The sequence below is a fragment of the Mustelus asterias genome, chromosome 30 (genome assembly GCF_964213995.1).
Source record: "Mustelus asterias chromosome 30, sMusAst1.hap1.1, whole genome shotgun sequence".
NCBI lineage: Eukaryota > Metazoa > Chordata > Chondrichthyes > Carcharhiniformes > Triakidae > Mustelus > Mustelus asterias.
Genome location: NC_135830.1, coordinates 13,582,439 through 13,604,497, shown reverse-complemented (window position 1 = coordinate 13,604,497; position 22,059 = coordinate 13,582,439). Strand labels below are relative to the sequence as shown.

General features: G+C 44.7%; 1 protein-coding gene across 1 annotated transcript; it reads left to right on the top strand.

Moving 5' to 3' along the window:
- Nucleotides 1-3,463: 3,463 nt before the first annotated feature.
- Nucleotides 3,464-9,297, top strand: LOC144480837 (uncharacterized). The gene is made up of 3 exons (XM_078200458.1): nucleotides 3,464-3,560; nucleotides 4,844-4,948; nucleotides 7,962-9,297. Exon 3 carries the CDS (start codon nucleotides 8,309-8,311, stop codon nucleotides 8,897-8,899), a length of 591 nt encoding a protein of 196 aa, XP_078056584.1. The 5' UTR covers nucleotides 3,464-3,560; nucleotides 4,844-4,948; nucleotides 7,962-8,308; the 3' UTR covers nucleotides 8,900-9,297.
- The last annotated feature ends 12,762 nt before the right edge of the window (nucleotides 9,298-22,059 follow it).

Here is a 22,059-nt window from a genome sequence, read left to right as displayed (position 1 = left end):
ATCTGTAACCCCCACAACCTGCCTGGACTTGCAAAATCTCACTTTCTGTCCTGGCTGGAGGCAATACACATCTCTAACCTGTGCTTAATGCTCTCTCCACTCACATTGTCTGTACCATTAAGACTTGATTACCTGTAAAGACTTGCATTCCAACCATTATTTTGTAAATTGGGTTTGTGTCTTTATATGCCCTGTTTGTGAACAGAACTCCCACTCATCTGATGAAGGGGCAGCGCTCCGAAAGCTTATGGCTTGTGCTACCAAATAAACCTGTTGGACTTTAACCTGGTGTTGTGAGACTTCTTACTGGGCCTACCCCAGTCGAACGCCGGCATCTCCACTTCATGGAATCTCTCTCCACAGTTGCTGTCAGACTTGCTGAGGTTTTGCAGCATTTTCTGTTTTGAAGTCAGTGCTTTGCTGTGTTGTCTCTGTGCTCCATCTCCACTCTGATTGTATTGGAGCCTGTGTGTGTCATTGTTACACTGAGAGTAAGTCAGTGCTTTGCTGTGTTGTCTCTGTGCTCCATCCCCACTCTGATTGTATTGGAGCCTGTGTGTGTCATTGTAACACTGAGACTCTGTCACTTATTATTGGACAAGCAGCAAGTCACCGTCACAATGCCCGGCTGATTGACGGCAGCGTGGACCAATGGGGAGACAAGGGGCGCGGTTGGAGGTCCGAGTGGGAGAGGCTGGTCCTCCAACCAATCACAGTGAATGAGGGGCGGGGCCCGCTCTGACTGGGGCATGCGCAGTGTGGGTAATGGCGACGGAGACGGGGCTGTTTTTTCGGCTCGGAGATAGGTTAGCGGTGATTGACGGTACGGAGGGGGCGAGGGATCTCGCGGGTGGACGGAAACGCTGCGTAAGCAGGTTGTGTCAGCCGTGAACCTCGGTAAAGAGCTTCACGGACCCAGTTTGTCCTCTTTTTAGGTCAAACCAAACCAAGTAAACAAACTCAGATTAATTCAGGACAAAGTAAAAGGGGCAGCTCCCCAAAAAGGAGGGGGAACAGCCCGAACAGAAATCAAAGTACAAAGGAAACTTAAAAACATCAAATTAAAATGTGATTATTAGGGTCAATAATGCACCCCAACCCCTGCGGTGCCCAGCGGGCGCGGAAAGCGTCAACCTCGCCCGTGGACACCGCATGCTCCCTCTCCAGGGACACCTGGCCGTGAACGTAGCTGCGGTAGAGGGGAAGACAGTCAGGATGGACGGCCCCCTCGATCGCCCGCAGCCTGGACCAGTAAATGGCGCGTTTCGCCAGGCCCAGGAGCAGGTTCACAAGGAGGTCGCCATCCCGACCCTCCCCTCTCCGCACCAGGTGTCCGTAGATCAGGAGCGTGGGACTGAAATGCAGACAAAACATCAACAAAAGGCTCTTTAGGAAAACATAAAGGGAGTGCAGCCTAAGACACTCAACATAGACATAGTCCATGGACTCCACAAGGCCGCAGAAAGGGCAGTCTTCGGAGCCCGTGAACCAGTGAATCCTACGGTTGTGCGGAACTGCTGCATGCATCACCCTCCACCCCAGGTCCCCGACGTAATTGGGGGAGATCCCTCCGTAGAGGGACCTCCAACGGACCCAGTTTGTACCGAGCGGTACCGCAGCTCCTCATGTTCGGGCCGCGCTCACGGCCGCCATCTTTATTGGGGGCAATATGCAAGAAGGCGCATGCGCAGCCGTCATCCTTTTAGGGGGCAATGTTGTCATTGAGTGGGAGGAGCTTGTTCCCCATTGTTCAGAATGGAGACAACTTGTCCATCAAACTGCATCAACCCTCTGAGTCCCAATGTCTTATTGATGAGGCAGAGCGGTGGCAGAGAAGGAAAGAAAGGGAAATAGCTTTGACAAAGGGTCATCCGGCCTCAATGTCAGCTCTTTTCTCTCCTCACAGATGCTGCCAGACCTGCAGAGATTTTCCAGCATTTTCTCTTTTGGAAAGGGAAATAAATTCTGCTTTCCAGATCCCACTATATCATGAGATGTATTTCCCATTCATCTTCTGTTCCACCATCCTTTTAGGCAGCGAGTTCCAGATCATGTGCTCTCCCTACCCAAGTATAAATCTTCCTCAAATCCCTGCTCTGTCACTATTCAAATAATGTCCTGTATATTACACTTTTATCCAGTATTATAGACATCTGTCTGGCAGCCTGCATGGAGATTTTCAGCTCCCTGTGTCCAGGACAGGAAGCAGTGAGCATGGATCTGTCAATCAGCCTCAATTAGCATCTTTAGGAGAATTGGGAGGGTGAATATTAGATACAGCAGAGTGAGAATGGAGAGAGAGTGTGTGGGATGGAGATTTACAGCTTTTGGGGAATGAGAGAGGAAAGAATGTTCCATAGAAACTTGAACTGTCTGTTCTGAATTTCTATCTTGTACTGACATTGATGACTTTTGTAAATTCCTTTTACAGGATATTAGAAGGTGAGGATTTACAGACAGAAATCTCAAACCAAACGTCACATCAATATCTGACAGAGTCCTCAATTCGTCGGGACCTGAATATTATCGACCTTTGAATCCAGAATGGAAATGTTTCTCTGTTCAGTCTGCTTCAGGAGATTTTAAATTTCAGTGTGACTGGAAAAGCACCGAGACACACACCCGAGTGAGAGTGTTCCAGTGCACTGAGTGTGGAAAGAGCTTTAACCAGTTACACAGCCTGAAAATACATCGCAGCATTCACAGCGGGGAGTGGTGGGTGCCTGGAACTCGGGGGAGGTAGTGGAAGCAGGTACGGTAGTGACTTTTAAGGGGCGTCTTGACAAGTACATGAATACGATGGGAATAGAGTGATATGGTTCCCAGAAGGGTAGGGGGTTTTACTTAAATCGGGCAGCATGGTCGGTGCAGGCTTGGAGGGCCAAAGGGCCTGTTCCTGTACTGTAATTTTCTTTGTTCTTAGTACACAGGCCAATTTATCTTTCTAGGGGTGAGTGTGTCTGAGAGGTGTGCAACTGGAAAACATTTTCCATTCACCTCCTGCACTGCTGCAGTATATAGATATTGTTCTCACTCTGCCAGCAAGGCTGTGGGATTAATTGGATAGATCTTAAAGACAGCCCGATTGGGCAGGATGAGCAAAATGGTTTCCATCTGTGATGTATCATTCCATAAAACAGAATATTCAGCATCAGGGGAAAGAAAGTGAAAGAAACCAGTCTCTGTGGGATTTACCCAACCAGTATGAGCACCTTCAGGAGAGCAGAGAGGGGAAGAAACCAGTGGGAAAAGTTTTTAAAACTCGGGGTATTCCCACAGGAGAGCACTGGTTTAAATCAATTTTAGAAATGGAGAATGGCAGTGCACAAATTCCGAGGAATACATTTTTTTAAATTATTTGATCTTAATTGCACAAGATAATTTTCTATTATCGTCTTTGACAATGACGCCGTTAATTCCCAGCTGCCCCTGCGGGTGTGACAGTGTCCTATTCATTCCACAGGAGCCTATTGCGCAGGCGCAGTGCTATATCTGGAGCGTGCGCAATGTCACTTTGCTCGGAGTCTTGCGAGTGCGGGAGTTGGCACATTTTTCTGCGGGTGAGTCGGTTGGGCTGTGGGAGAAATGGAGCCGGGAGTCGGGATAGGGAGGGAGGTATGGCTTCGAAACACCCGCTGTAGGCCGCACGGCCCGAATAGACCCTGCAGGTCCCGAGTTTACAGCTCCCAGGCTTTTATCCCTGGAACAGGCCCCGGTTATCGGCCGCCATCTTGTTTCAGCGGAGACGGAGGGCGCATGCGCTGCTGTCTGTGACGGGTCATAATGGGCGTGGTTTCAGGGGTTGGTTCAGAACCTCGATCTTCAGAGGGACAATAGGTAGCAGGGCGCATGCGCAGCTATCCAAGAACAGGAGCCAGTCATTGGGCCCATCGAGCCTGCTGCATCATTCAATAAGATCATGTCTACTTTGCTACCCCCACCCCGTCCATACCCTTGGCTTTCTTGTGGATCAAAACCTCAGCTTTGAATATATTCAATGACCTGCCTCCAATACTCACTGGTGAAGACAGAGTTCCAAAGATCAACAACCCGCTGAGAGAAAAGATCTCTCTTCATCTTAAATTTGAGATCCTTTATTTTTACTTGATTTCCACACCAGAGGAAACATCCTCTCAGCATCTACCTTGTCAAGCACCTTATATCATATGAATCATAGAATCCCTACAGTGCAGAATGAGGCCATTTGGCCCATCAGGTCTGTACCGACCACAATCCCACCCAGGCCCCAGCCCCACAACCCCATGCATTTACCCTGCTAATCCCCCTGACACTAGGGTCAATTTAGCATAGCCAATCCACCTAACCCACACATCTTTGAACTGTGGGAGGAAACCAGAGCACCCGGAGGAAACCCACGCAGACATGGGGAGAATGTGCAAACTCCATACAGACAGTGACCCAAGGCCGGAATTGAACCTGGGACCCTGGTGCTGTGAGGCAGCAGTGCTAACCACTGTTCCGCCCTTAAATTCCCAGATGTTTCATTAAGATTACTTCTCAGTCTTCTGAACTCCAAAGAGTAGAGGCCCAAGCTGCTCAACCTGAAAGATAAAACTCCTCATTTCAGGAATCAACCAACTGGATCTTCTCTGAACTGCCTCCACTGCAATTTTGTCCCAGCTGAAGTAATTCTGTGCCAGGTTAAAGGAGGAGTGAATGTTTTGAATCTCTATCCTGGACAGATGCTGATGGATTTTGGAAACTCCTTTTACAGGGGATTAGAAGGGAAAGATTTACACACAGCAAACTCAGACCAAAAGAAATGTTTGTCTGTCTTGAATTTCTAACCTTGAATTACACCTATAACTTTCCTCATTTACAGGGAGAAGATTTGAAGATTGCAAAATTTTTCCCGGACATCAATCTCTCTGAGATCTTTTCAGCTGCTGCAGATTTTAAAATGTGAAAACAGTGAAATTGTTTTGAGGTGAGTGTTAGTGAGCATTAATTTAAATTTAGAGCATGCTCTGATTCCATGGATCTCGGGCTATTGTGACTCCTTTACCATGGATGGGGAGGCAATGGTGCAGTGATAGTGTTATTGGATTAGTAATACAGGGATCCAGGTCAATGCACTGTGAACCCTGGGTTCGAATCCCACAACGGCAGATGTTGAAATTTGAATTCAGTAAAAATCTAGACTTAGAAGTCCATTGATGACAATTGTTGTAAAAATCCATCCAATTTAATAATGTCCTTTAAAGAAGGAAATTACCACATCCCCCAGCAATGCAAACCACTCAGTTCAAGGGCAATGAGTTATGGGCAATAGATGCTGATGCAGCCAACACATAGAGTCATAGAGCAATATAGCACGGAAACTGGCCCTTGGGCCCAACTGATCCATGCCAACCATGGTGCCCTCCCAGCTAGTCCCAGTTGTCCATGTTTGGCTCATATCCCTCTAATGTAATGTTGTCATTTATCTCAAGAGGCTTGGAATACAAAAGCAGGGATGTACTTCTGAGGCTTTATAAAGCACTGGTTAGGCCCCATTTGGAGTACTGTGAGCAATTTTGGGCCCCACACCTCAGGAAGGACATACTGGCACTGGAGCGGGTCCAGCGGAGATTCACACGGATGATCCCAGGAATGGTAGGCCTGACATACGATGAACGTCTGAGGATCGTGGGATTATATTCATTGGAGTTTAGGAGGTTGAGGGGAGATCTGATAGAAACTTACAAGATAATGAACGGCTTAGATAGGATGGACGTAGGGAAGTTGTTTCCATTAACAGGGGAGACTAGGACGCGGGGGCACAGCCTTAGAATAAAAGGGAGTCACTTTAGAACAGAGATGAGGAGAAATTTCTTCAGCCAGAGAGTGGTGGGTCTGTGGAATTCATTGCCACAGAGGGCTGTGGAGGCCGAGACGTTGAGCGTCTTCAAGACAGAAATTGATAAATTCTTGATTTCTCGAGGAATTAAGGGCTATGGGGAGAGAGCGGGTAAATGGAGTTGAAATCAACCATGATTGAATGGTGGAGTGGACTCGATGGGCCGAATGGCCTTACTTCCGCTCCTATGTCTTATGGTCTTATGGTCTTATAATCCTTTCCAATTCATGTAATTATCCAAATGCTTTTAAAAATGTTTAAACCTGCTGTTTGAACCTGCCTCAACCATTTTCTCTGGCAGCTCATTCCATGTACACACCACCCTTTGCATGAAGAAGTTGCCCCTCAGGTTCCTTTTAATCTTTCCCCTCTCATCTTAAACCCATGCCCTCTAGTTTTCAATTCTCTTACCCTGGCAAAAAGACAATGTGGGTTCATCCTATCTATGCCCCTCATGATTTAATACACCTCAATATAGTCACCCCACATTCTCCTACATTCAAAGGAATAAAGCCCTAGCCTATCCAACCTCACACGATCATTCAGGCCCATTAGTCCCGGCAACATCCTCATAAATCTTCTTTGCACTCTTTCCAGTTTATCAATGTCTTTCCTGTAACAGGGTTACAAAAACTGTACACAGTACTCCAAGTGCAGCCTCACCAATGACTTATACAACTATAACATAATGTCCCAACTCCTATACTCAGTGCCCTGACTGATGAAGGCCAGTGTGCTAAATGCCTTCTTCACCACTCTGTTTACCTGTGCCGCCACTTTCAATGAACTATGTACTTGTATTCCTGTGTTCCTCTGTTCCTCAACACTCCCCAGTGCCTTACCATTCACTGTACAAGTCCTACCCTGGTTTGACTTTCCAAAATGCAACACTCACACTTAAGACCATAAGAGATAGGAGCAGAAATAGGCCACTCGGCCCATCGAGTTTGCTCCGCCCTTCAATCATGGCTGATATTTTTCTCATCCCCATTTTCCTGCCTTTTTCCCATAACCCCAGATCTCCTTATTAATCAAGAACCTATATATCTCTGTCTTAAAGACAGTCAATGACCTGGCCTCCACAGCCTTCTGCGGCAAAGAGTTCCACAAATTCACCACTCTCTGGCTGAAGAAATTCCTCCTTATCTCTGTTTTCAAGGATCGTCCCTATAGCCTGAGGTTGTGCCTCTGTACTCTGTATTATCTGTACTGAAATCCATTTGCCAATCATTGGCCCACTTTCCTAACCAAACAACTGATCAAGATCCCCCTGTAATTTTTGATAACCTTCTTCACTATCAGCGATTCCTCCTAATTTAGTATCGTCTGCAAACTTGCTAACCATGCTTTTTATGAATTTTTAAACGACCATCCATTTCTCTGTTTCACCTCTGCCCTCCCTGATCAGCTCTCTGCCATTGTCTACCTTCCTCTGCCTCTAATAATGGGTGTATTTTAACTATTATTTCCACAAGCTATGTCTTGATGAGGTTTTTACCACTTCACAACTCTATTCACTGCTGAGTGACCAGCTTAGTCTTACAATGTTCAGGAACTGTTTCTCTTCCACTGGAGATCATTTCCCTTCCACTTCTGAGCTTATATTAACCAACAAAATCTGATACATTTTTATTCCCTGTAATTCATTCTGCCCACCCTGAAACGTTAATCTTCTTTCTGTCTAAAAGGATGGTCTCTTTCCTAATGTTCACAATTAAAGGGCAGGAGATGGCTGATATTTAAGGGGACAGTAAATTAATATAGGACAGAGATATGTCTAGTGTTATTATATGGTACCCAGATTAGATAAATTATTTATGTTTCTGTATTTATTATTATTTCTTGCATTGTAATATAATGCTGTAGCGATGTTATACATTTCCAGTCATAAAGTCATTACAGCACAGAAGGAATACATTTGGTAACTCGAGTCCATGCTGACTCTCTGTATAACATTCCAGTCCCATTCCCACTCTATATCCCCATTCTCCTGAAAGTTTATTTCCTTCAAGTGCCCATCCACTTTCATTTTTAAATAGAATCCTGTTCTGACTTTCTATCCTGTACTGACACTGATGACTTTTGTAAACTAATTTCACAGGACATTGAAAGAGACACAGCCCGAAATCTCAAACGTCATGTCAGATCTGACAGAGTCATATTCCTTGGGAGCTCAATATCATCGGACTTTGAATCTCGAAGGAGAAATGATTGTCCGGTCTGTTGATTTGAAAAGATTTCAAACATCAGTGTGACTGGAAAAGCACCAACACACTGCCACACTCGAGTGAGAGTGTTCCAGCGCACTGACTAAAGAGCTTTAACCAGTTACACAGCCTGAATAAATATCACATCATTCACAGCAGCGAGAGACTGTACCCGTGTTCTGTGTGTGGACGAGGCTTCAACGGATTGTCCACACAAGAGAGAGGCAAGGACACCTGCACCATGGAGAAACCATGGAAATGTGCAGACTGTGGGAAGAGATACAGATACCCAAATGAGCTGGAAGCTCATCGGCGCAACCACACTGGGGAGAGACCATTCATGTGCTCTCAGTGTGGGGAGGGATTCACTCAGTCATTCAACCTGCAGAGACACCAGCGAGTTCACACTGGGGAGAGACCGTTCATGTGTTCTCAGTGTGGGAAGGGATTCATTCAGTCATTCAACCTGCTGACACACCAGCGAGTTCACACTGGGGAGAGGCTGTTCACGTGTTTTCAGTGTGGGGAGGGATTCAGTCATTTATCCAGCCTGCGGAGGCACCAGCGAGTTCACACTGGGGAGAAGCCATTCACCTGCTCTCAGTGTGGGAAGGGATTCACTCGGTCATCTGACCTGCGGATACACCAGCGAGTTCACACTGGGGAGAGGCCATTCATCTGCTCTCAGTGTGGGAAGGGATTCGCTTGTTCATCCAACCTGCGGGCACATGAGCACATTCATACTGGGGAGAGGCCATTCACCTGCCCTCAGTGTGGGAAGGGATTCGCTCAGTCATCCCACCTGTTGAGACACCAGCGAGTTCACGAGTGATTTCAGAGGTTGGATTCTGCTGTTATTGTTTCTGCTCTCAATTACACCCAGGACTGCATTTTGTTCATTCTCACAGTTGGTCAATGGGGAGGGTCGAAGGGTGACCCCCCTGCATCTCTGACCCAAAACCATAAATCTGTGTCCCCCTCATCCTTGTCCCATCAGCTAATGGGAACAGCTTTTCTTTGTCCACCTTATCTAAACCTGTCAGAATCTTGTCCACCTCTATCAAATCTCCCCTCAACCTCCTTTGCTCCAAGGGAACAACCCCAGCCTGACATTGACAATAAAGAACAAACTAACAGAATATGTTAATACCTGAAATCAAATGGGAATGTTTAATTTCTGTTTTAAAGATATTGTGAATATATTGTCCTGGACAATAAAGGAATTGGAATAACTCATCTTGGGTGTGGTTGAATGGAATATATCAATCTGATATCCACCTACAGTCTAGTGAAAGTCTGGAATGTGTAGCTGGAAATCCCTCCCTAACAGCACTGTGGGTGTACTTACACCTCAGGCATTGTAGCAGTTCAGGAAGGCAGTGTTGGGGTTGACCACGGCCGAGGCAGCTACATACAGCCACATATTCTGTTATAATTGAAGGACTGCAGATTGAATGTGAGGCATTATGGGACTGGACTATCTTGACCACATTCCTGTGACTGCTCAGCTTCTGCAATCACGGACCATTAAAGCTGCTCAGCAGGGCCCCAACAGAGGACCTGGTGAGAATATTTACTCAGAATGAGTTAGAATTAAACTGGGGTGGCACGTGGCACAGTGGTTAGCACTGCTGCCTCACAGCGCAAGGAACCCGGGTTCGATTCCCAGCTTGGGTCACAGTCTGTGTGGAGTTTGCACATTCTCCCCGTGTCTGTGTAGGTTTCCTCCAGGTGCTCCGGTTTCCTCCCACAGTCCAAAGAAGTGCAGGTTAGATGGATTGGCCATGCTAAATTGCCCCTTAGTGTCAGGGGGACTAGCTAGGGTAAATGAATGGGATTATGGGGATAGGGTTGGTGGGACTGTGGTTGGTGCAAACTTGATGGGCCGAATGGCCTCCTTCTGCACTGTCGAGATTCTATGAGATTATTGCGGGACCGGCTGGTGTTCAGCAGCTGAGATCCTGGAATCTGTAAAAAAGGGGGCTGACTAATCAATAAACAGTGGTAGGTAGCTAAGAAGTGAAGCGTTTTCAGGCATGTTTACATTATTTTATCATAAATTTGTGATAAGAACTGTGAAGGTCTTGTGACCCGGTAGTCGGTGAAGTGACGGTACACTCCAAGTAGCACTGGACTGAAAAGTGGACCTCTAAGAGTGGATTCTAATGGTTATAATCTTACCCAAGCATGGCCAGTGACAAATCAGAGCTCGAGTGGGCACCAGACAGATTTCTTACCTGTCTTTTGGAAACTAAGAACAAGAAACTTAACGATAAAACGATTTGAGAATAGAGCCAACATTTTGAGTCGAGGTGACACTTCATAGGAGCTCTGATGAAGGGTCTTCCAGACTTGAAACGTTGGCTCGATTCTCTCCCTACAGATACTGTCAGATCTGCTGGGATTTTCCAGCATTTTCTGTTTTTGTTTTACTTTTATAATAAATGATTCGGTCTGATTGGAATCCCCACGATCCTCCCGCAAAACAGAGAGAAAGTGGTGGCAAAAGGAGAAAAAGGATATGGATGATAGAGTCTGGGTTCTGATTCTCCGAGCCCATGTAGAATTAACAAAATGAGTGAACCAGTTTATAAAGAACAGAAATTACCCATCCCTAACAAAAACTGATCAAATTAAAATAGGTTGAGAATATAACAAAAAAATTCATAGATGAAGTTTAAAATCAAGTTTCTTTTGTTGTTAGAGAGGGGATTTTTTACAGTAACTTCATTGCAGTGTTAATGTAAGCTTACTTGAGACTAATTATAAACTTTAAATTTTTTAAAGTTATTTTGTTAGAGGGGTTCAGAATACCTTGAGATTAAAAACTAATAAAGGCTATTGAAACAGGGTGGACTGACTTAGACTAATGTAGAATAAGGACCACAATGTGCCTTATTTATATTATACAAAGGTACTGTCTGCATAGAGACACATATAACCACTGGTAGAGAATTTAAACATGTATTTCAGATTTAAATATACTTTTTGTACTAAAATGTATACCTTGGCCAAACTGCAGACTGCCCTAAAGCATAATGGGATAAAAGCTGAGTGAGACAGGCCACATTCTTTCAGAACGGTGAAGCCACAGAACACAGTTTTTATCAGTATGAGTTATAGAAAATACTTGCTTCCCAGACATTAGAATGAATAGAATTATTCATTTTTTACTGATAAGGGATGGCTCAGCAGACAGTGGAAAGGAACTTTTGAACCCTATAAGCTCTGTAATAGAAGTTATCACAGAGTTACAGAATCCTACAGTGCAGAAGGAGGCCATTTGGCCCATCAAATCTGCACCAACCAGAATCCCACCCAGGCCCTATCCCCATTTACCCTAGCTAGTCCGCCTGACACTAAGGGGCAATTTAGCATGTCTAATCCACTTAACCGGCACATCTTTGGATTGTGGGAGAAAACCTGAGCACCCAGAGGAAACCCACGCAGACACGGGGAGAATGTGCAAACTCCACACAGACAGTGACCCAAGCCGGGAATCGAACTCGGGTCCCTGACGCTGTGAGGCAGCAGTGCTAACCACTGTGCCACTGTGTCGCCCGTGCTGAGAGTCAGTTAGAAAGCAACCTTTGAACCCTCTGGACCTACGTAAGTGAATGTTGCAAAGTAACAGTGGGCAGGAACTTTCAGATTCTACAGACCAATGAATTCCCATTCTTCCAGAAGATAGGATGTTATTGGCCAAGGTAAATATTGTGCATGAACATGATTGGAGCATCCAGTTAGGATGGCAGAGTGGGAGGATGAAATGAACTTTCAAAATAGTATAACTACATGGCCAATGTATTGTAACTTTAGAAAGGAATTGGACTGCCCAGCTGCCTTTCTCAATAAGTAATGCCTTTAACCAGTATACTGTCTTTTGCAAATCTTTGTATTAACTGGGTTCAGCTCAATACTTAGCCTCCGAGAAAAACCCCCATCATATGTAAAGTGAAGTAATTGTGGGCCAAGTTTTTTCTGCTCACTCCCGACCCCTTTAGGTTCTGTAGAAAAGTTAACCCTTTCAGCAGACAGTTCATTTCTTTGTAAATCACCTGGAAACTCATGTGTCTATTTTAGTTTTTGATTGAGGATTTATGGGAACCAGTGAAACGTGGAAATTTTAAGCGGAGCCTGGAGGAATTTGGAAGAACTGTGAGGATTTTATCGTGTTGTCACCTCAACCCCAGATAAAGAACAAAGATTTTGCAGCTGGCAACATGTTTGGGATTTTAAATCAACAAAGACTTGATGTTTCCGATAAAATCAGGCCTTGGAAGTTGGCTAAAAAAAAGTTTAAGTTATAATGAAGGGGAATGAAGGATCTTGTGTCTTATTTTAATCAAGGAGTTGTGAACTTAGACCATAAGACATAGGAGCAGAAATAGGCCACCAGACCCATCGAGTCTTCTCCGCTATTCAATCATGGCTGATATTTTTCTCATCCCCATTCTCCTGCCTTTTCCCCATAACCCCTGATCCCCTTATTAATCAAGAACCTATCTATCTCTGTCTTACAGACACTCAACGAACTGACCTTCACAGCCTTCTGCGGCAAAGAGTTCCAAAGATTCACCACTCTCTGGCTGAAGAAACTCCTCCTCATCTCTGTTTTAAAGGATCATCCCTTTAGCCTGAGGTTGTGCCCTCTAGTTCTAGTTTTTTCCTACTAAGTTTCAATAAGATCTCCCCTCATCCTTCTAAACTCCAATGAGTGCAGGCCCGGAGTCCTCAACCATTCTTCATACGACAAGCTCTTCATTCCAGAGATCATTCTTGTGAAGCTCCTCCAGATCCTTTCCAAGACCAGCATATCCTTCCTTAGATGTGGGGCTCAAAACTGCTCACAATACTCCAAATGGGGTCTGACCAGAGCCTTATACAGCCTCAGAAGTACATTCCTACTCTTGTATTCTAACCCTCTTGACATGAATGCTAACATTGCATCTGCCTTCCGAACTGCCAACTAAACCTGCACGTTAACTTTAAGAGAATCTTGAACAATGACTCCCAAGTCCCTTTGTGCTTCTGATTGCCGAAGCATTTCCCCATTTAGAAAATAGTCGATGACTCCATTCCTCCTACCCAAGTGCATAATCTCACACTTTTCCACATTGTATTCCATCTGCCACTTTGCCCACTCTCCGAGCCCATCAAAGTCCTTCTGCAGCCCCCCTGCTCCCTCAATACTACCTGTCCCTCCACATATCTTTGTATCATCTGCAAACTTAGCAACAGTGCCTTCAGTTCCATCTTCCAAATCATTAATGTATATTGTGAAACGTTTGTAGTGCTCTGTCGCTTCAAGAAGCTATAGCTGTGAGAGAGAATGCTGAGGATTCATTGTTTGAAATTTACGAGCTGTGAGAACCTGTGTGTTTCATTTGTTTTATGTGGATGTTTGTAGATGTGTTTTATCATTGTTTTGGGCTACATTTGTTAAGGTTTATCTTTCTGGGGAATTAACCTTATCTTGAGTCTTTAATTGAAGGCATTTCTGGAAGTTTCGAAACAGAACCACAAGAACGCTTAAGGAATTAATTTTGGTCGTCGTTGTTGTAAAGCACATGCTAAGTTTCTCTGCTTGTGCATGGATGATATTTGTGGGTTGAATGCTTCAAGCTTTCAGGTTTTCTGTCTGTGATTTAAATCAAACAGATTACAGGGATAGGGCAGGGGAGAGGGCCTGGGTAAGGTGCTCTGTTAGAGAGATGGTGCAGACTCGATGGTCCGAATGGTCCCTTCTGCACTGGAGGGATTCTATGATTCAATGAACACAGGAATGGTCAGAATTATTTCACATGTCCCAAATTTTAAATAACCATTACAATTAAAACTCTCTCATACTCACATGTCAAACAGATTTAAATCAAGGACGTGTAATTAATAAAGCTTTTTTTCACAAAAGTTGTGAACCTAGAGCCACATTTACTGGCCAGAGACATGATTCCAGGATACTTTGCTAAACATGTGGGAATTTTAATCCGGATTCAAACTCACACATGTGAGTATGAGAGAGTTTTAATTGTAATGGTTATTTAAAATTTGGGACATGTGAAATAATTCTGACCATTCCTGTGTTCATTGAATCATAGAATACCTCCAGTGCAGAAGGGACCATTCGGACCATCGAGTCTGCACCATCTCTCTAACAGAGCACCTTACCCAGGCCCTCTCCCCTGCCCTATCTCTGTAATCTCACACATTTACCATGGCTAACCTATCTAACCCACACAGCTTGGGAGACGAAGAGGGAATTCAACATTGCAAATCCACTGAACCTGGGCATCTTTGGTCTGTGGGTGGAAACTGGAGCACCCGGAGGAAGCCCACGCAGACACAGGGAGAACATGCGAACTCCACACAGACATTCACCCAAGGCTGGAATTAAATGGGTCCCTGGCGCTGTGAGGCAGCAGTGCTAACCACTGTGCCACCATGTCACCCTATAGTTGAGGCCAAAACATTGTCTGATTTCAAGAAGATATGAGATATACTCTTGGGGCTAACGGGATCAAGGGATATGGGAGGCGGGTGGGGGGGCGGTGGAATCAGGAAATTGAATTCGATGATCAGCCATGATGAAGATGAATGGTGGAGCAGGCTCAAGGGGCCGAATGGCCTTCTCCTGCTTCTAGTTTCTATGTATCTCTCCACTGTGCCAGCATTCCATCCAGTGGCACAGTGGTTAGCACTGCTGCCTCAAAAAAACAAATACAGCAATGGCTTTGGCATCTGCTACAATGTGACTGACAGATTGACAACGGAGTCAAGGGCATCAGGAGCAAAAGATACCCTGGGAGGTGGAGAAGAATGTGACGGAGATTACGAGCGGGTCCTTGATAGGTTTTCTAAAGAGATTCAGAAAGGAAATAGCGAGTTGGAAAAAGTCCAGAATAAATTAATTTCCAGTTACATTGGAAACCTGTTGCCTCACAGCTGAGTACAAAATATAAAGAGTTGAGGGAACTGGTGGATAAGCTGCAGAATGGAGCTGATTGCTGGCAGGAGAGCACGTCTGACCTGGACAATCAGTTACATTGGGAACAGGGGGCAGATGATAGGGTGAGTGGAGCTCAGAAAAATCTACTGCTGTTCGGCCAAACTCTGGAACAAGATATTGATTTACAGTCAGAAAATATCAGATCAAGTGAAGAGTTAGAAAATGCCGTGGGGACTTTGAGAAAGGTAATTCAGCCACAAAGTGACACCTCCCTGAGACAGACCACTCCCCATGTTTAGCTAACATCAAACAACCTGAGACACAAATCAGACACCAGTGAGCAGATGTAGTTGTTTTCTCCAAAAAAAAGAATCACTGAAAGCACTCCTCCCTCTCCTCTGCCTCTCCTGTGTGATAAGGGAATGCAGGTGTATGAGGTTAGCCATGACTTCTGCACCGTCATGATCCACAACGCTTACTCCAAGTTGGTTTGCTCAGTTGAAGGAATACTGTACATTTGAGTCATAATTGTTGAAGCAGGGTGTTGTTTGAAAGCATCATAGATTCGAAGAATTAGTTTGGAAAGGGAATAAAAATTAATTTAATTTGAACTGCCGTGTGTTTCTGTTTGAAATAAATTCAGAGTGTACTAAAATGTGAAAGGAATGTATTTGGGTTTGAAATTAAGTTGTTCAAGGTTAGAATTGTGAAGGCCAATTTGCTCCCAAAACACAAAGATAAGGCTGCAGTTTGGCAGCAAACCAGTTCCAACTTTCCAAAACATCGGAGTTAAAATTGTTGAGATTTGGTTAACAACATATTTCACAAAGTATTTCTTTCAACTTCGATTAAGTAGCAAATATTGAAAATTGAAATTGGTGTTCAAAAAAGGATGGATAAAAGAGATGAAATTTGAACAAAATTGAAGAAAATAACACGAGAGAAGTTTTTTAAATTATGTAAGTTGATGCAATTGCCAAGTTTCCTCTGCCCACTCCCCGCCTCGCTCGGTTCCACAGAGAAGTTAACCCTTTCAGCAGACAGTTGATTTTTATAAATCTCCACACAGCCTTTGTTTTTTAATGTAACCTGTGATTGGACATATTAACTCACTGGGATCCTGGCCAGAGCCAGATGGATTGTTTATGGGGTTTTTTTAAACAGGTGATGACGGTTTCACTCACAAATAATCCGAGTGAAGGCAGCAGTTTTGAGAATTAAAGCAGAGAATAAAAGACTTTACCTTTCAGAAAGCCAACAAGCCTGCTTTTGATATTGGAATTGATAAATATCTGACATGGGTTGCTATTTCAAGCATTTAAAATGGAAATTTACCTGATGTTTAAGGGAAAGAACAAAATTGATAATGCCTGGAATCAAACAGAAATGTTCGGTTTCTGTTAAAAGATATTATGAGAATACTTCATGATTTATTTGACTTCAAAGATTCTCCAGAACTCCTGAAAGTGTAGTTTAAAGCAATCCATACATTTGGGTGTTTATGAAGATTTGAGTGAAAGGGAAGTCCAGATGAGATGAATGAGGTGACAGTTTTCTCTTGGAGATATTTGTTTCTTTGTCTATGAACTATTTGAGAGAACTGAATTTGATAATCTGGCCACCACCTGACACAATGGGACTGTACAGGAGGAAATAAGCAAAGACATTGAGATGAAGAACCCCTTTGACTCTGACTTTTGACTTTCTTCTGAAGATTCTGACAGAATTATTTAATGGTGCTTCTTTTGTAAGAAAGTGGAATCCAGGATGATGAAACTGATTGGTAAAAAACACAGCACAATCCCAAAAGACCTGATAAACCTTCCACAAATGTAAAACAATGATTTGTTTGAGGGGGAAAAGAGATGCCAACAAACATGACAAAAGAACACTGTCTGGTTAAAAATAAAATGAGAGGCAACGTTTAACAGGGAGGGACATGTGTGAAGATGGCTTATGAGCGCGAGACTCCAACAGAGGGTTAAAGAAGGAGTTGGAACACCGATGTGAGATTGCAGAGGTGGTTTGTAAATTGTGAAGGAACTGACATCCGACAGTACACGGTGGAACTGCACTGAAGAATATAAAGGTTGGCATGGTGGCACAGTGGTTAGCACTGCTGCCTCACAGCGCCAAGGACTCGGGTTCAATTCTGGCCTTGGGTGACTGTCTGTGTGGAGTTTGCACATTTTCCCCATGTCTGTGTGGGTTTCCTCCGGGTGCTCCAGTTTCTTCCCTCAGTCCAAGATTGGCAGGTTAGGTTGATTGGCCATAGCAAATTGTCCCTTCATGTCAGCGGAACGAGCAGGGTAAATAAGTGGTGTTATGGGGATAGGGCCTGATGGGATTGTGGTCTGGGGAAATGCTTAGGAAATCAGAAGCACAAAGGGACTTGTAAGTTCTGGTCCAGGACTCTCTTAAGGTTAACATGCAGGTTCAGTTGACAGTTTGGAAGGCAAATGCAATGTTAGCATTCATGTCGAGAGGGCTAGAATACAAGAGCAGGGATGTACTTCTGAGGCTGTATAAGGCTCTGGTCAGACTCCATTTGGAGTATTGTGAGCAGTTTTGGGCCCCTTATCTAAGGAAGGATGTGCTGGCCTGAGAAGGGGTCCAGAGGAGGTTCACAAGAATGATCCCTGGAATGAAGAGCTTGTCATATGAGGAACGGTTGAGGACTCTGGGTCTGTACTCATTGGAGTTTGGAAGGATGAGGGGGGGGGGGATCTAATTGAAACTTACAGAATACTGAGAGACCTGGAGAGAGTGGACGTGGAGAGGATGTTTCCACTAGTGGGAGAGTCGAGAACTCGAGGGCACAACCTCAAAGTGAAGGGATTATCCTTTAAAACAGATGAGGAGGAATTTCTTCAGCCAGAGTGGTGAATCTTTGGAAGGAGAGCTGTGAAGACCAGGTCATTGAGTGTCTTTAAGACAGAGATAGGCAGGTTCTTGATTAATAGCTGGATCAAGGGTTACGGGGAGAAGACAGGAGAATGGGGACAAGAATCAGATCAGCCATGATTGAATGGCAGAGCAGATTTGACGGGCCAAATGGCCTAATTCTGCTCCTATATCTTATGGTCTTATGATTACATTAGAACGGTCTGGGTATTCTGTATCTGAGACCATCAATATAATTTCTCCCATTGATCACTGGTTTTTAATAAAGTTTTACCTTTATACTGTGACATTGGTTTCCGGAGTATAATTGCCACCTTGTCGGAGCAACCCACTAACAAATGGTGTGGAAGGGGTTCTGGGTTAATTAGCAGAATGACAGGCAGAGTCTGAGGTTTAGCAACAGCTGGGGAGGAAAGAGTTACAGGGATTTCCTGTACTGCCAGGGGTGGTGGTGGAGGCAGATACAATAGGGGCTTTTAGATAAGCACATGAATTTGTAAGGAATAGAGGAATATGGACCAAGGGCAGGCAGAAAGGAATAGTTTAATTTGGCATCATGTTCGACACAACATCGTGGGCTGAAGGGTCTGTTCCTGTGCTGTACTGTTCTATGTTCTATTTGTGATCTCCATTTAGAAAAAGGAAACAGAGGCACTGGAGAATGGGCAAGAAAGATTCACAAGAATAATCCCAGAACTGTAATCACTTGTGAACTCGCTGGTGTTTCACCAAGTTTGCTGACTGAGTGAATCCCTTCCCAGTCAGAGCAGGTGACCAACCTCTGCCCAGTGTGAACTCACTGAAGTACCCATGGGTTGGATGACTGAGTGAATCCCTTCCCACACTGAGAGCAGCTCCCCAGTGTGAACTCGCTGGTGTTTCAGCAGTGCTGAAGATATTCTAAACCTCTTTGAGCAGTGAGAGCAGCTGAACGGTCTCTCCTCAGTGTGAATGCGCTGGTGGGACATCAGCTCGTCAGAGCTTTTGAAGTCACTTCCACAGTCAGAGCATTTGAAAGGCCTCAGATTGGTGTGAGTGACTTTGTGTCTGAGCAGGCTGGATGACTGAGTGAATCCCTTCCCACACAAAGAGCAGGTGAATGGTCTCTCCCCAGTGTGAACTCGCTGGTGGGACACCAGTTCTCCAGAGCTTTTGAATCTGCTCCCACAGTCAGAGCATTTAAAGGGTCTCATTGGTGTGAGTGAGATTATGACTCAGCAGGTGGGAGAACTGAGTGAATCCCTTCCCACAGTCAGAACGGGTGAACGGTCTCTCCCCAGTGTGAACTCGCTGGTGTCTCTGCAGATTGGATGAGCTTTTAAACCTCTTTCTGCAGTGAGAGCAGCTGAACGGTCTCTCCTCAGTGTGACACCTGGTGGGACACTGGTTCTCCAGAGGTTTTGAAGCCAATCCTACAGTCAGAGCATTTAAAGGATCCCTCATTGGTGTGTGAGATTGTGTCTCTGCAGGCTGGATAACTGAGTGAATCTCTTCCCGCACACAGAGCAGGTGAATGGCCGCTCCCCAGTGTGAATGTGTCGATGAGATTCCAGCCGTGATGGGACCCTGAATCGCCTCCCACAGTCCCCACATTTCCACGGTTTCCCCCTGGTGCGGGTGTACTTGTGACTCTCCAGGTTAAACAATCAGTTAAATCTCACACAGAACACGGGTACAGTCTCTCCCGCTGTGAATGCTGCGATGTATTTTCAGGCTGTGTAACTGGTTAAATCTCTTCCCACACACAGTACACTGGAACACACTCACTCGGGTGTATCTGTGTCTCAGTGATTTTTCAGTTACATTTATGTTAAAAAATAATTCTGAAGCAGACAGAACAGAAAAAGATTTCTCCTTTTAGATTCAAAGGCCAATGATATTCAGGTCCTGATCAAATGAATAACTCTGTCAGGTCTTGATGTGTTGTTTGATTTGAAATTTCTGCCTGTAAATCCTCATCTTCTGCAAATCTATCCTGTAAAAGGAGTTTATAACATTCATCAGTGTTAGTACAGGATAGAAATTCAGAACAGACAATTCTCGTTTCTATGGAACATTCTTTCCTCTGTCATTCCCCAAAAGCTGTAAATCTCCATCCCACACACTCTCCCTCCATTCTCACTCTGCTGTATCTAATATTCACCCTACCAATTCTTCGAAAGGTGCTGATTCAGGCTGATTGACAGATCCATACTCACTGCTTCCTGTCCTGGATGTGAAGATGTCGGCGTTGGACTGGGGTAGACACCCAGTCTAAGTAAGAAGTTTCACAACACCAGGTTAAAGTCCAACAGGTTTATTAGTAGCAGGAGCTTTCGGAGCACTGCTCCTTCATCAGCTGTGTGCAGGATTTGGTTCGCAAACAGGGCATATATAGACACAAACTCCATTATAATAGTTGGAATGCGAGTCTTAACAGGTAATCAAGTCTTTCCAGGTACAATGTGAGTGGAGAGAGGGTTAAGCACAGGTTAAAGAGGTGTGAATTGTCTCAATGTTGTCTCAATTGTCTCACGTTGTTTGTATCTTAAAGACTTGATTAGTTGTAAGTATTCACATTCCAACCATTATTCCTGTAAATTGAGTCTGTGTCTTTATATGCCCTGTTTGTGAACAGAATTCCCACTCACCTGAAGAAGGGGCTTAGAGCTCCGAAAGCTTGTGTGGCTTTTGTGACCAAATAAACCTGTTGGACTTTAACCTGGTGTTGTTAAACTTCTTACTGAATTGTCTCAAGCCAGGACAGTTAGTGAGATTTCGCAAGCCCAGCAAGTTGTGGGGGTTACAGATAGTGTGACATGAACCCAAGATCCTGGTTGAGACCGTCCTCATGTGTGCGGAACTTGGCTATCAGTTTCTGCTCAGCGATTCTGCACTGTCATGAGTCTTGAAGGCCGCCTTGGAGAACATTTACCCGAAGATCAAGGGCATTCAGCCTCTGATCTTCGGGTAAGTGTTCGCCAAGGCGGTTTATAGTTTAGTTTTGATTGATTATTAATTAGTGTCACAAGGAGGCTTACATTAACACTGCAATGAAGTCACTTGAAAATCATGAAAAAAGTGCAAACAATCTATGAAGTTACTGTGAGAGTCAGCATGGACTAGAGTTGTCCAATGGACTCCTTCTGTGCTGTAATGACTCTATAACTGGAAATATATAATGTAGCTACAGTACAATATGACAAGATTGGAATGATAAATGCATTTATTGCAGGACCAGGAATAAACCTGGCTGACATAACAACACTGGACATATCTCTGTCCTATATTAATTTACTGTCCCCTTAAATGTCAGCCATCTCCTGGGGAAACCAGCCCTTTAATTGTGAACATTGGGAAAGAGACCATCCTTATAGCCAGACAAATAAATGGGTCAAGCTGAGGGAGCAAAGGATGTCAATGTCTTTAAGAGAGAGAGACCTGGGCCAACCTTTCCAGAGTCTGCAGCCTCCCTGGATTCACTTCCTTTCCCTTCAGTTGCTGCAAGTCCCCAATTTCCCCCAGAATGAGAAAAGAAATGGAAAGGGGGAGAAAAGAAAGTGTTTTACTCTCTGATGTTGGTTTCTTTTTGTTTATCACAAATACGTTAATACAAAACAATTACAAATACACAAAGAACAAATGTGAAAAAAATACATTACCAATGGCTAACGCCATCCATTTATCAGTTACTATCTTCTATTTCGGAAGGGTTCACTAACGGTCATATTTTTCCAGGGCATTGCCCTCTCAATACACCTCCAATTACAAATCATAATCTACAAAGTGACAAACATTAGTACAACATAACAAGAATAAACATTGCAGCATATCCGCCGCCCTCCAGGGCACCGCCTCCTGGGTTTTTCCCCTGCCGGGGGATGCAACCCTCCAGAGGTACTCAGGTCCGGGGGTTCCACCTGACGGATATTCGGCTGGAGGCGGAGGGACAGGAAAACCACCCCGAACCTACTCAATCCGGACTGCCTTCCGGATTTTCGGCTGGGGCGGTGGGAAAAGCTCTCCGGGATACTCAATTCGGCCTGCCTTCCCAATTTTTCTCCCGGAGAACAAAACCCCCCCCGGTGTTACCCCTCTGGGTGCCCCGGACACTTTCCCCAACTGGATGTCACACCCCCTGGGGGTCACTCTATCCGGGGGGG

What these genes read in the sequence shown, in the direction of transcription:
- LOC144480837 (XM_078200458.1), top strand. Translation starts at nt 8,309, where the DNA reads ATGGAGAAACCATGGAAATGTGCAGACTGTGGGAAGAGATACAGATAC.